Here is a 13,305-nt window from a genome sequence, read left to right as displayed (position 1 = left end):
GGGACATCCTGTAATAATGCTGTCTGCTCAGCAGTCAGCTCTTGTACACTCAAGATAGTTGAACCTTTCATGTGTCACAGCCTCGCAGCGCTGACTGTCACTGATCATTGGCAGGGGATAAAATAGATACAGTAAAACTCACATATGTCGTATCAGTTGGGACCATAACATTTATTATGACTTACATGGAGTCTGAGTCGCAGGTAAACTGTAGAAATTGTAGAAAATCTGATTTAATCAATCAACAATGCAGATGCGTAATTTAATGCAGCTGGTAAGTGTAATTCATAATTACAGCTGGTAAGTTGGGATTCATGACATAGAGAAAAAAAAGGGCTGAGATCCTACATGTAGAGTATCAGAAGCTAGGGAAAAGGCTGAAGAGTAGGACCGCAAAGGTGGTGATTTCTGGATTACTCCCAGTGCCTTGTGCAAGTGAGTATCAAAACAGCAGGATCAAACACATGAATGCATGGCTGGAGAAATGGTGCAGAAAGGAGGGCTTCAGGTTGCTGGATCAATTGGGACCAGCTCTGCGGCAGGGGGGACCTGTACTAGGTGGATGGGTTACACCTGAACAGGACTGGGACCAAAGTCCTCGCAGGGAGGTTAACTGGTGCTTTGGGGAAGGGTTCAAACTAATTTCGAGGGTGGGAGGGGAAGGGAATCAGGTTGTAGCATCAGAGAGGAGAAACAAGTTTCATCGAGGGCTGGGAGTCACGAGTAGCAATGTAATAAGGAGTAGTCCAGAAGAAGGAGGGATAAGATGGAGGAGAAATGTCTTGGAGTGCATGTGCGTAAATGGATGGAGTGTGATAAATAAGACTGGTAAGGTGCAGACTCAAGTTGCCACATGATGTAGTGGCAATAACGGAGACCTGGTGCAAACAAGGGCAGGAATGCGAGCTGAATATAGATTCATAGAAGGAACCCATCGTGTCTGTGCCGGGTTTTTGGAAAAGAGCTACCCAAATCAATCCCACTCCCCCGCCCTCTCCCCATAGCCCTACAAGCTGGTCCTCCCCAATAATTATCTACTCTCTTAAAAGTTGTTTTTGAGTCGGCTTCCACCACCCTTTCAGGCAATGCATTCACGATCTGAACAACTTGCTATGTGAAAAAAATTGTCCTCATCTCCCCTCGGTTTCTTTCAACAAACTATTTTAAATCGGTGCCCTTGGGTTCCGGACCCACCCACCATGGAAATAGTTTCTCTTTGTTCACCCTATCAAATCTCCTCATAATTTTGAAAACTTTAGGACAGGCAACACAGATTTCTCATAGGCAAATCGTGTCTAACAAACCTGATAGGGTTTTTTGATGACGTAACGGAGAGGGTGGATGAAGGTAGCGCAGTTGATGTAGTTCAAAAGGCATTTAATAAAGTGCCACATAAGAGATTTGTAAGCAAAATAGAAGCCCTCGGTATTAAAGGGACAGTGGCAACATAGATACAGAACTGGCTGGGAGACAGAAAGCAGAGAGTGGTGGTGAGCGGTTATTTTTCGATTGAAGGGAATTGTACTGTGGTGCCCCCCAGGAGTTGGTATTGGGACCACTGCCGCAATCACCAGCTTTCTCCCCATAATCCTGCAAACCCGTCTTCCCCAGATTCCTATCCAGTTCTCTCTTAAAAGCTGTTATCAAATCGGACTTCACTGCCCTTTCAGGCAGATCATTCCAAATTCGAAAAATTCGCTGAGCGAAAAAAATTCTTCTAACCCCCCGCTTTGCTCCTTTTGGCAGATATCTTAAGACTGTGATCACGGGTCACAGACACACCTACCAGCAGAAACAGCATTTCCCTATCTAGTCTGTCGAAACCTTTCATGATCTTGAAGACCTCTATCAGGTCCCCGCGTAACCTTCTCTGCTCTAATGGGAAAAGTCCTAACTTCTCCAGCCTGTCCTCATAGCTAAGGTTCCCCATTCCTGGTATCATTCTCGTGAATCTCCTCTGCACCCTTTCCAGTGCCTTAATGTCCTTCCTGAAGTAAGGTGCCCAGAACTGGACGCAGTACTCCAGCTGAGGCCTAACCAGTGTTTTGTATAGATTAACCATAACTTCCCTACTCTTATACTCTATGCCCCTACTAATAAAGCTCAGTACACCAAATGCCTTTTTTACTGCCTTATCTACCTGCCCCGCTACCTTTAATGATTCGCTTACTTGAACACCCAGAACTTTCTGTACATTCACCCCACTTAAGATTGAGCTACCAAGTCTATATCGCCTCCTATCATTTTTCATACCTACGTGTATCACCTCACACTTATCCACATTGAAATCCATTTGCCACATGTCAGCCCATTCCACCATTCTGTGTATGTCTGCTTGCAGTTGGTTACAGTCTTCCTCATTATTTACTACCCTACCTAACTTTGTATCATCTGCAAACTTGGAAATAGTGCTCTCTATGCCCAAGTCCAGATCATTAATATTAGAAAGAGCAGTGGTCCTAATACCGACACCGCTGCACAACTCCTTCCATTTCGAGAAACACCCATTAACCACCACCCTCTGCATTCTGTCACTCAGTCACTTAATCCAAACTGCCACTGTCCCCTTAATACCGTGGGCCTCTAANTTTTTTTATTAATCTCTTATGCGGTACTGTGTCAAAAGCCTTTTTGAAATCCATGTAAATAACGTCCACCGCATTTCCCTCATCAACCCTCGCAGTCACCTCTTCAAAAAATTCTATTAGATTTGTTAGGCAAGATTTGCCTTTAACAAATCCATGTTGGCTGTCTCTAATTACCTCATGTTCCTCTAAGTAGAGATTTATTCTGTCCCGGATTATGGTCTCCAGTAGTTTTCCTATTACCGAAGTTAGGCTGACTGGCCTGTAATTTCCGGGTTTGTCTTTCTGCCCCTTTTTGTAGAGGGGGTAACATTAGCCACTCTCCAGTCTCTTGGCACCACTCCTGTGTCCAATGAAGATTGAAATATAATGGCCAAAGCCTCCGCTATTTGAACCCGTATCTCCCACAGCAACCTTGGGTGAAACCCATCTGGTCCTGGTGACTTATCAATTTTGAGCCCAGTCAATCTTTTCAGAACTTCCTCTCTGTCTATAGTAATCTGATCTATTTCCTCTACCCTCTCATCCAATACTGCGGCATTTGGGGCATCCATTTCCGTTGTGAAGACAGATGCAAAGTACTCGTTCAGTACATCAGCCATGCCCTCTGCCTCCACAACAAGATTGCCGTCATTGTCTTTGATTGGCCCCACCCTACCTTTAACTAACCTTTTTTCCTTTATGTGCTTGTAAAATATTTTAGGATTCCCCTTTATGTTACCCGCTAACCTCTTCTCATGCGATCTTTTAGCCTGTCTTATCACTCTTTTAAGATCACTCCTGCATTCTCTATAATGTGCTTTGCTATCCTCAGTATCATGCGTCTTCCAATTGTTGTACGCCGTCTTCTTTTTCATCCAAGACAGAATATCCCTGGTCATCCAGGCTGGCTTGGTTGTCACACATTTCCCTTTTGTGGGAATATATCTATTTAGACCTTGAGCTATCATATCTTTGAAGATCTCCCATTGCTCATGAGTCGTTTTACCTGCTAGTCTTACTTGCCAGTCCACCAACTCTAGGTCCCTTTTTAGCCCATCAAAATTAGCCTTTTTCCAGTCAAGCATTTTCACCTTTGACTGTGCTTTGTCGCTGTTCATGAGTAATCTAAATCTAATAATATTATGGTCACTGTTACCTAGATGCTCCCCTACCGAAACCTGTTCAACCTGACCTATTTCATTCCCCAGGACTAGATCCAGCAATGCTTCCTTCCTCGTAGGACTGGAGACATACTGCTCAAGAAAATTTTCCTGTACACAGTTTATGAATCTTTCTCCTGCCTTGCCCTTAGCGCTGCTATTTTGCCAGTCTATATTGGGATAATTGAAATCCCCCATTATCACAACTCTGTTCGCCTTACATCTGTCCGTGATCTGGTTGCAGATCTGCTCCTCTATCTCCTTCCCGCTGTCTGGTGGTCTATAGTAAACCCCTATCAGTGTAACCACTCCTTTCTTATTTCTTATCTCTAACCAGATGGATTCTGTTGTCGGGCCCTCCAGAGCCTCGTTCCTTTCTAATTGTATCCTTAACTAATACTGCCACCCCTCCTCCTTTTCTTTCTTCTCTATCCTTCCTGAACACATAATATCCTGGAATATTTAACTCCCATTCCTGTCCTGGCTTGAGCCATGTCTCGGTTACTGCCACCACATCGTAAACCCTTCCGCCAGTTGAACCTGCAGCTCATCAACCTTATTCCCTAAGCTACGTGCATTTAGGTACATGCATTTGAGGAAATTGTCCGCTTGTACCTGCTCTACACTTCCCACTTGTCTTTTTCCTCTAATCTCTAATCCATTGTTTATCCTTGGATACCCATCCCCCCTCGACACTGGTTTAAATCAGCCCCTACAGCATTTGGTAATCTCTTGGCAAGGAAGCTCACCCCTGCCTTGCTTAAGTGCCGCCCATCCTCAAGTTAAAGATCCCACCTCCCCCAGTAGTGGTCCCAATTGTCCAGAAAAAGGAAACCTTCTTTTCCGGACCATTTCTCCAGTTAATCGTTCAAGCACCTGATCCTTTCATTATGGTGCCTTGTTGCCTGAGGTACCCGGAGTAACCCAGAGATCACCACCTTGGATGTTCTGGACTTGAATTTGCTCCCCAGCTTTTGATACTCGCTCTGGAGCATCTCAGCCCTCTTCTTACCAATATCGTGGATCCCCACATGGACCACGACTTCTGGATATTCTCCTTCTCCCCGAAGAATCTTGTCCATGCGCTCTGTGAAGTCTACTACCCTTGCACCAGGAAGGCAGCAAACCATCCTAGCCTCACGATTCTGATTACAGAAGATCCTGTCAGTGCCTCTTACATTTGCATCCCCTATCACAACTGTATTGCCCTTGTGAACCATGCCCTTGTCCTGTTGGACAGAATGTCCACTGCTGTACTCACGAGAGGCTTTCACGCTCTCGATAGCTAATGTTGAGTACCGATTAGAGACTGGTACTCTGTTGGGGGTGCTCTGCCTTGAACAAGCCCTCTTCTTGCCCCGTCGCACTGTCACCCAATCACTTTTAGCATGAATGAAGGGTGGCTGTGTGTGGGCTCCTCTGGGAGTGGTCCTTTTCTTGAACTCTGGCCTCCCGATAGCTCCAGTACCCCTCTCTCATGGCTCCTATACAGCGATAGGCTGCTATAACTGAGTCCTAGGGGAGTGAGGGTCTCCTCCACCATATGGGATACTAGGCTTTATAAATAAGGGCATAGAATACAAAAGTCAGGAAGTTATGATGAATCTTTATAAAACGTTGGTTAGGCCTCAGCTAGTGTACTGTGTTCAGTTCCGTACACCACACTTTAGCAAGGATGTCAAAGCATTGGAAAGGGTGCAAAGGAAATTTACCAGGATGGTACCAGGAATGAGGGCCTTCAGTTATCAGGAGGCTAGAGAAGCAAGGATTATGCTCCTTGGAGTAGAGAAGGTTAAGAGGAGACTTAATAGAAGTTTTCAAAATTATGAGGGGAATTTGATAGGGTGAACAAGGAGAAACTATAGATAATTATTTGGGGAGGACAAGTTTGCAGGAATATGGGGAAAGAGCCGGAGAGTGGGATTGATTTAGATAGCTCTTTTCAAGAGCCGGCACAGACATGATAGGCCGAATGGCCTCCTTCTGTCTGTATAATTCTATGAAGTACAGTGTCGGGTTAAGACGACATTTCCCGTGATCCAATCACAAGAACACTTACTGGGAAACGTTGGAATCGCATTGAATCGCGGGGAATGAAGTTCTTCTGCGTATGCGTTGACAGATGTAGACTACGTTTCCCGTGATTCAATGCAGCCTAAAGCACATATGTCGATGGGTCAGGATGTCATTTCCCACGATTCAAGCGCAGGAGTAACTGATGGAGGGTAGGGGAGAGGTGTTAGGAGGTAAGTAATTTGAAATTTGAGTGTTTTTGATAGTAAACTGAATGGGACGCGGGTGAATATATGACTTGGGCGTTTTTATAATTTATAAAGATAAGACTTACGTGAGTTATACCGTACTATAATGGAGACAAACATGGAGTTTTTGAAAGAAAAGTTGAAAGGATGGGAGGATAGAAGTACTGAAAAGGTGATGGATTTCAGACCTGCACAGGCTAGGTACTTGGCAGAAACAGGCCAAATTTCTCTGAATGTCACAAATATTTTATACCGTAGTTCAGAGAAATCTGAAGATTCTGCATAATTCAACCCCTGCTGTCTCCACACTGATTGAGTGGGGTGAGGGGGAAGAGAAGGGGGCAGGAGAGCAGAGAAAAGGGGGCAGGGGAGCGGAGAAAAGGGGGCAGGGGAGCGGAGAAAAGGGGGCAGGGGAGCGGAGAAAAGGGGGCAGGGGAGCGGAGAAAAGGGGGCAGGGGAGCGGAGAAAAGGGGGCAGGGGAGCGGAGAAAAGGGGGCAGGGGAGCGGAGAAAAGGGGGCAGGGGAGCGGAGAAAAGTGTTGGAGAAAATGGGTGTTCGCTCTCCTAACACTTAACGCAGTCCAAAGGCACGTACCTGAATGGATAATGGAAGGCAGCAGAATATGTCACAGTGTTGTTGCTGGCTTTGCAGCGCATGCTGACTGCCGTCTCCCCACTGAATCTCCCGCATGTTGCAAATCCAAAAATTGCAAATATCTGGATTTAAATTGAAAGAGGGAAGAGGGAAAGAGGAACTCATCAGGTGATAGAGATAAATTTGATAACGGTTTCAAAAAGGCTTATTTTTCTGCAAACCACTGACTCTTAATCCTTTGTTATCTTTTTAAACACTAAACACTCCATCTAAATGCAGCAGTGTTATTGTAAAGACGTTCATACAGAAGAAGGAATGTTGTTGCTGCAAGTCAGTTCCCGGCCCCCCCTCTGCGCCCGACCCCCCCACTCTGCCCCCAGCCCCCACCTGCCCTCTGACCCTTCTGTCCCTGGCCCCCCACCCCCTCGCCCACAGACCCCCTCTGCCCCTGGCTTCCTCCCTGCCCCCGGCCTCAAATTACCGGCCCCATCTCCAATCTCCCTTTCCTTTCCAAGCACAGAAACAGCCCTGGTCAAAGTGACAAATGCATTCTGTCCATCTGCGACCAGGGCTCCCTCTGTCTTTTGAGTGTTTCAGATCCTATCTGTCACACCGTTTCCACTTTGTCTCCACAAATGGCTTCTCCTCCAGCCCCTGCACCATCTCGTGGGGCGTTCCTCAGAGTTGTCCTTAGCCTTCTCCTCTTCAACTTGTATTTGCTCCCTCGGTGACATTATCCGCAGACATGGAGTCAACTTCCACATGTATGCGGATGACACCCAACTCTGTCTCCACCCTTGATTCCAGGACCACTGCTATCCTAACAGAATGTTTGTCAGGCATCAATTCCTGGATGAGAGCTAACTTTCTCCAGTTGAATGTCAACAAGACCGAGACCCTCCTGATTGGCTCTCGTCAACGTCTCCACACCTCAGGCGCTGACAGCATCACCACCTCACTGAGTAAGTCTGGAACCCTGGCGTCTTGTTTGACCCTCAACTGTCCTTTCTATCCCACATCTATGCTATCACCTGCTCTGCCTTCTTTCACCTCCACAACATCGCCCGGCTTTGCCACTACCTCACCCCTCAGGCTGCCGAAACTCTCATGCACGCCTTGGGATGTCCCCCTGACCTGAAAGGCTCTACACATATGTAATTTGTTGTTGTTCATCACATCTAGGCTCAACTCTCTGCTTGTCGGCATTTCCAACTCTTCCCTCCGCAAGCTGCAAGATCATTGAGAACTCTGCAGCTCATGTCCTCTCCCACATCAGACCCTAACACCCACACCCTCGCCTGGCTCCACTGGCTCCCCATCCCCTAAAGGACAGAGTTCAAAATCCTCATCCTCGCCTTGCCCCTTCCTGCATGCGTGTTTTGGCTTCAGCCCCAACCCAAACCGCTCCCCTGAAAATGTTTGTGTTCCTACCCCCACTATCCGTTACTCCCATTCTGTCTTTCTCTCCCACCACCCTCCTCGCCTTCTCTCTCTCCTGGACCACACTATTACCTCCCTCTGCTGCAGCCTGGACATCATCCGCCAGGCCCATCGTGGGTCCTGATGTTGGTTGTCTCAGAGTAGCCACCCCAACTGTCCCATTGCTCACCTTCTTCACACCAACCGCCTCCAAAAGGCAAACACCCCTTCCCCCCTTCTCATACATACCTTACTCAACTCTCCCTGTTCCTCAAACTCCACAGTAATTTCTCCCCCATGACCCCAAATCCTCTCTATACCACTCTCTCCTCCACGCCCCCCACCAGCTGCCACAGTCACCCCTTTTGTTTTCTATGCCTGGCTGTTGTTTAAATATATTGAGTAGTGCTTTAAAAACATTTTAAATGTATTTAATGTTTTTGATATTTATGGTGCCATCAAGTCTGACTTTAGCGTTGATTGCAACAATTTGGTGGGTAACTTACTATTCTAATATGCAAATAAAGGATTGGAAGTGTACTTGTCCCCTGTTGGGCAACTGAGGGGAGGATTTGATTGAACCATAAGGAAGGCACCGATTACATCAAGTGATTGGTGCCATACAGTTACCATTTGGTACCCTAATTTGGGGAGGGGCCCGATGCCCATAAAAAAAACGAGTACAATATGCTCGTGGTCGCTATTTTTCTACCTGATGACAACAACGGTATGTGTCCTGAATATTAATGAGTAGTAGTCAGAGGTTGGTTCTTTGTGCACTTTACATTAACTTCATTGCAAGTGGCTACTAGTGTGTGTAGTTTAATTGGGATTAATGTCTGTTATCTCATAGTTGTGTTTGTTGATATTTATCATGTTGTTTAAGATTTAATGCTGAGGATTGTGGATTTCATTGAAGCTACAATAAAATTCTGTTGTACTAACTTAAATGTGCTTTAAATCGAGCTTTCTGTATAAATCAAAGAAGGAGGGAATACACGAACAGGTCCAGCCTAGGTCACAAAGGTACCTCTGATTGACTGAAGCTTCCCAGTTTGCTTTAAATAGTAATTGGTAGTACCTGTCATTGTGGAAGAACTCATCAGTCAAGTTACACCTAGTTATAGGGACATGCATTCATTAGTGAGGATTGAACACAGAGGCAGGCCACTCAGTACGTAAAAGGGTGACAGAACCGTCTCACAGCAAACCTATCCACATTTCCCTCCAAAATGTCCGCTCCCTCTCCAATAAAGACCTTACTATCAACAACCTCATCGTGGATAAGCACATTGATATTCTTGGGTTCATGGAAATCTGATCCTGTCCTCTCGTTGAAACCTCCCCTCCTGGCTACACTTTTCACCTCACCAACCAAGCTCATTTCCCAAGCTTTCCTTGGCTTATCCTCTGGCTATTTCTCCTGAGTACCTCAACCTCTACCATCCCTCCTATCTCTCGCTCAAAATTCTCCTGGTTTACCACCTCTTCAAACCTCCTGGCTCCTTCCTCACTGATATCTCAGCTCTCTTCTCATCTCTGTCCCTCTGCACTGATCACATGCTCATAATGGGTGATTTCAATCTCCACCTAAACTCCCCTTGCACAACCTTCTCGGATTTCACTGCCCTCTTCTCCTCCCTAAACCCCACTCTCCACATCAACTCACTGACCCACAACCATGACCACCCCCTCGACCTCGTCATCACATATGGTCTTGACATTTCCAACCTGTCCATCACGAACAAGGTCATCTCGGACCACTTCCTTATAGGGTAAGCTTCCACATGTATGCAGATGACACACAAATTTACTTTGCCTCCTCCAGTATCGACTGCTGGTTCACCGATGTTCTATTGGCTTGTCTGGCAGATATCAGAACCAGGATGAGCGCAAACTTCCTGCAGTTGAATGTGGACAAGATGGAAGCCATACTTTTTGGCTCCTGTCAGCGTCTTCATTCCTGCGGATCTAAACTCCTCAACCTTTCCCTCAGACTCACCAAACCAGTGCACAATCTAGGCGTCCGGTTCGACCCCCAGTTGTCCTTCCTCCTCCACATCCGGTACCTGACCAGGACCGCCTTCCTCCACCTCTGCCACATTGCCCACCTCCGACCATACCTTACCCCAAATGCAGCTAAAACCCTCGTGTTTGTCACCTCCCGCCTGGATTATTGAAACAAACTCCTCACTCCACTATTCAAAAAATCCAGCTCATTCCTCTTCGAGTGTGCCTTGAACACCCTCCCTGCCCACCACGCCTCCTTATTCAAAGCCCCAGCCTCGGGTACAAATCCTTGACTATCTAGCACCTTAGGAAGTCCTCCTGATGTGAAAGGCGCTGTATAAATGTAATTTGTTATTATTGTTGTTAATTCTCTGGCCACTCACCCATTCCAGCAATTTAATGAATCCGATTGGCTCCTTCAGTGGCCCAAAATCTAGCTGTAAAACTGTCATATCCCTGTCAAGAGAACGCAGGAGTCAGAGCTCATCCGAACCAGAGCCTTTACCACCCTTTATTTCCCCACCACCATTTCCCTGACACACCCAACTGACACCCTCGCCACACACAAGTATACCCCGCCCCCACCACACACCCGACCTTCCCACACACACCAACCCTGAACCCCCTACACACGCACCGACACCCCCCCAAACAATGAACCCCCACCACACACCCAACCTTTCACTCTAACATTCCCACCACACACACAACTACAACTTCGAAGCCTCCCCTACACAATCACACCCCAACTTCCCCCCGACCCCATACACACAACCCCGACACCCCCATCATACACACAACCAGATTCCAACTCCTGCACATACAATCCGACCCCCCAGCCCCACACACACCCCAACACCCCCTACACACACCTCAACTTCCCTAAACAAGAACAACAAATTACTTTTGTACAGCAGCTTTCATATCAGGAGGATGTCCCAAGGTGTTAGACAGTTAGGGAACCGCACCTCAGCTAGTGCGAGAGGTTGGAATCAGGAGAGGCGGTGGGTAGGGATAGGAGGGTGACTGAAGGCACAGTCGAAGAAGATGGTCTTGAGATGGGTCTTGAAGGAGGCAAGGGAGGGAGCAAGGCAGATGGACTGTGGGATGGAGTTCCAGAGGGTGAGGGCAAAGAGGCTGAAGGCCAGCCAATGGTGGGGCTGGCAAGGCGGGGGACGTGAAGCAGGCCACAGCCTGCTGAGTGGAGAGAGCAGACAGGTTGATACAGAATAAGCAAGTCACAGAGGTGGGAAGGAGTGTAGCCGTGACAGGAACAGCTACTTACCATTACCGTTAGGAATAGGGAAAAGGGACGCATTGGCAAACAAAATAGGAGGTATTAGAACGGGTGACAGCCGTGTGGAACTGGGTAGTTGGGATACTGGGATAGTTGGGAGTATACAATACTATGAATGTTTGACAGGAATGCAGGAGGACACAATAAGGACCAGGTGAACATCCCAGGACCTTCAAGAATAGGCTATTTGTTTTTTATGAGCTAACTCAACACCCACCACACACCCAATCCCCACAAACACACACCCAACCCCTACAAACACACAGCCGACATCCCCTCACGCCCGACACCCCACCACCACGCACGCCGACCGCACCCACAAACGCACAACCGATACTCTCCCACAAATGCACGCCTGACCATCCCCCACAAGTGCATCCCGACCGCCCCTATCCCACAAGCGCACCCCCAACCTCCCCCACACAAGTACACCCCCAACCGCATCCCCCACACATACCGCCTTGACTGACCCGCCCCCACAAGCGCACCCCCGACTGCGCCCCCAACAAGCGCGCTCCTGACCACCCGCTTCATGAGCGCAGCCCCAATAGCGCCCCCACCCCCAATAAGTGCAACCCCAAGCGCCCCCTTCGCAACACCGACCGTGCCCCCAGCACAACTCCGAACCCCGGGACCCCGCGCAACCCCGATTGCCTGCCATACCAGCATACCCCCGACCACCCGCCTCCCCCAACGCACTCCCAACTCGCCCGGCCAGCATATCACACCAAAATCATCCACAAACGCACAGTCACGCACACCCGAACCCCCTGCGCACACCCAAAACATCCACAAATGCACAGTCACACACACCCGAACACATCCCACGCACATCTGCAACCCCTCATGCACACCCGCAACCCCCTGCGGGCACCCAAAGTGCCCCACGTATACCGCAAACCCCCTTGCACACCCGAAATCTCCATGCACCCGAACAACCCCCACGCACACCCGAACACCCCCGTGCGCACCCAAACACTCCCCCATGCACCCGACATCCCCCACCCACTGCACGCAGCTGGATCCCTCGTGCGTACCCAAATCCCCACATGCACACCCGAACTCCCCCCGCGCACACTCTAAAACCCTCCCCATACACACCCGAACTCTTCCCCTGCGCACCCGAACTCCCCTAGCCCATGCACATGAATCCCTTCCACCACCCATTGCGCGCAGCCGGATACCTCGCGCGCACCCGAACTCCCCTGTGTGAACACCCAAACCCACGCACACACCCGAACCCCCGCCGCATGCACACCCCAAACCCCCATGTGCGCACCCCAACTCCCTCCACACAACCCCGTCCGACACCCTCCCCTACACACATCCCGACACCTCCCACACACAAAACCCCCCAAACACACAACCAGCATCACCCAACACCCCTCGCAAACACACAACCAACTCCCGACACAGACCAACCAGCTCCCAACATCCCCCCATACACACAACCGCACCCTGACCTCTCACAACCCACTCCCCCCACATCCCCCAGCACACAACCCCCCCAACACCCCACACCCACACAGAATTACCTCCCCTCACACCCCTCCGACCCCCGTACGCCCGACACCGCACCCCCCCCCCAACATCTGCACACCTCCCGAACTCCGCATCCTCCCCCCGACCCCCCGCACACCCCCCCCCCGCGCACCCCCCCCCCCGCGCACACCCCCAACCCCCCCCGCGCACACCCCCAACCCCCCCCCCCCGCACACCCCCCAACCCCCCCCCCCGCGCACACCCCCAACCCCCCCCCCCGCGCACACCCCCAACCCCCCCCCCGCGCACACCCCCAACCCCCCCCCCGCGCACACCCCAACCCCCCCCCCGCGCACACCCCCAACCCCCCCCCCACCCCCCAACCGCCACAAACACAAACCAGACCCCCACAAACACACACATACAACCCCTCGGTCAACATCCCCGACCACACACATCAAACCACTGAACCAATCCACTACAGCCCCACACAGCCACTGCCCGTCACCGACCCC

General features: G+C 49.5%; 1 protein-coding gene across 4 annotated transcripts in view; it reads right to left on the bottom strand.

Annotated features, from left to right (window-relative positions):
- The window catches only part of LOC103186244 (synaptophysin-like protein 1), a 31,418-nt gene that overhangs the window by 17,727 nt on the left and 386 nt on the right, over positions 1-13,305 (bottom strand). Inside the window, exons 1-3 of one of the 4 annotated variants that reach the window (XM_042335015.1) lie at positions 13,247-13,299; positions 10,395-10,467; positions 6,583-6,704 (exon numbers count right to left, since the gene is read on the bottom strand). In XM_042335015.1, coding sequence (XP_042190949.1) covers positions 6,583-6,704; positions 10,395-10,467; positions 13,247-13,248 — 197 coding nt within the window. In that variant the 5' untranslated portion in view covers positions 13,249-13,299. Of the gene's footprint in view, positions 1-6,582; positions 6,705-10,394; positions 10,468-13,211; positions 13,300-13,305 lie in introns of those variants that run through there. The other 3 variants (XM_042335014.1, XM_042335016.1, XM_007905147.2) reach the window with 3 other exon arrangements.

Source organism: Callorhinchus milii, unplaced genomic scaffold, assembly GCF_018977255.1.
Source record: "Callorhinchus milii isolate IMCB2004 unplaced genomic scaffold, IMCB_Cmil_1.0 Scaffold5, whole genome shotgun sequence".
Classification (NCBI taxonomy): domain Eukaryota; kingdom Metazoa; phylum Chordata; class Chondrichthyes; order Chimaeriformes; family Callorhinchidae; genus Callorhinchus; species Callorhinchus milii.
The sequence above is the reverse complement of the archived record's forward strand: the minus strand, read 5'-3'. Positions and strand labels throughout refer to the sequence as shown.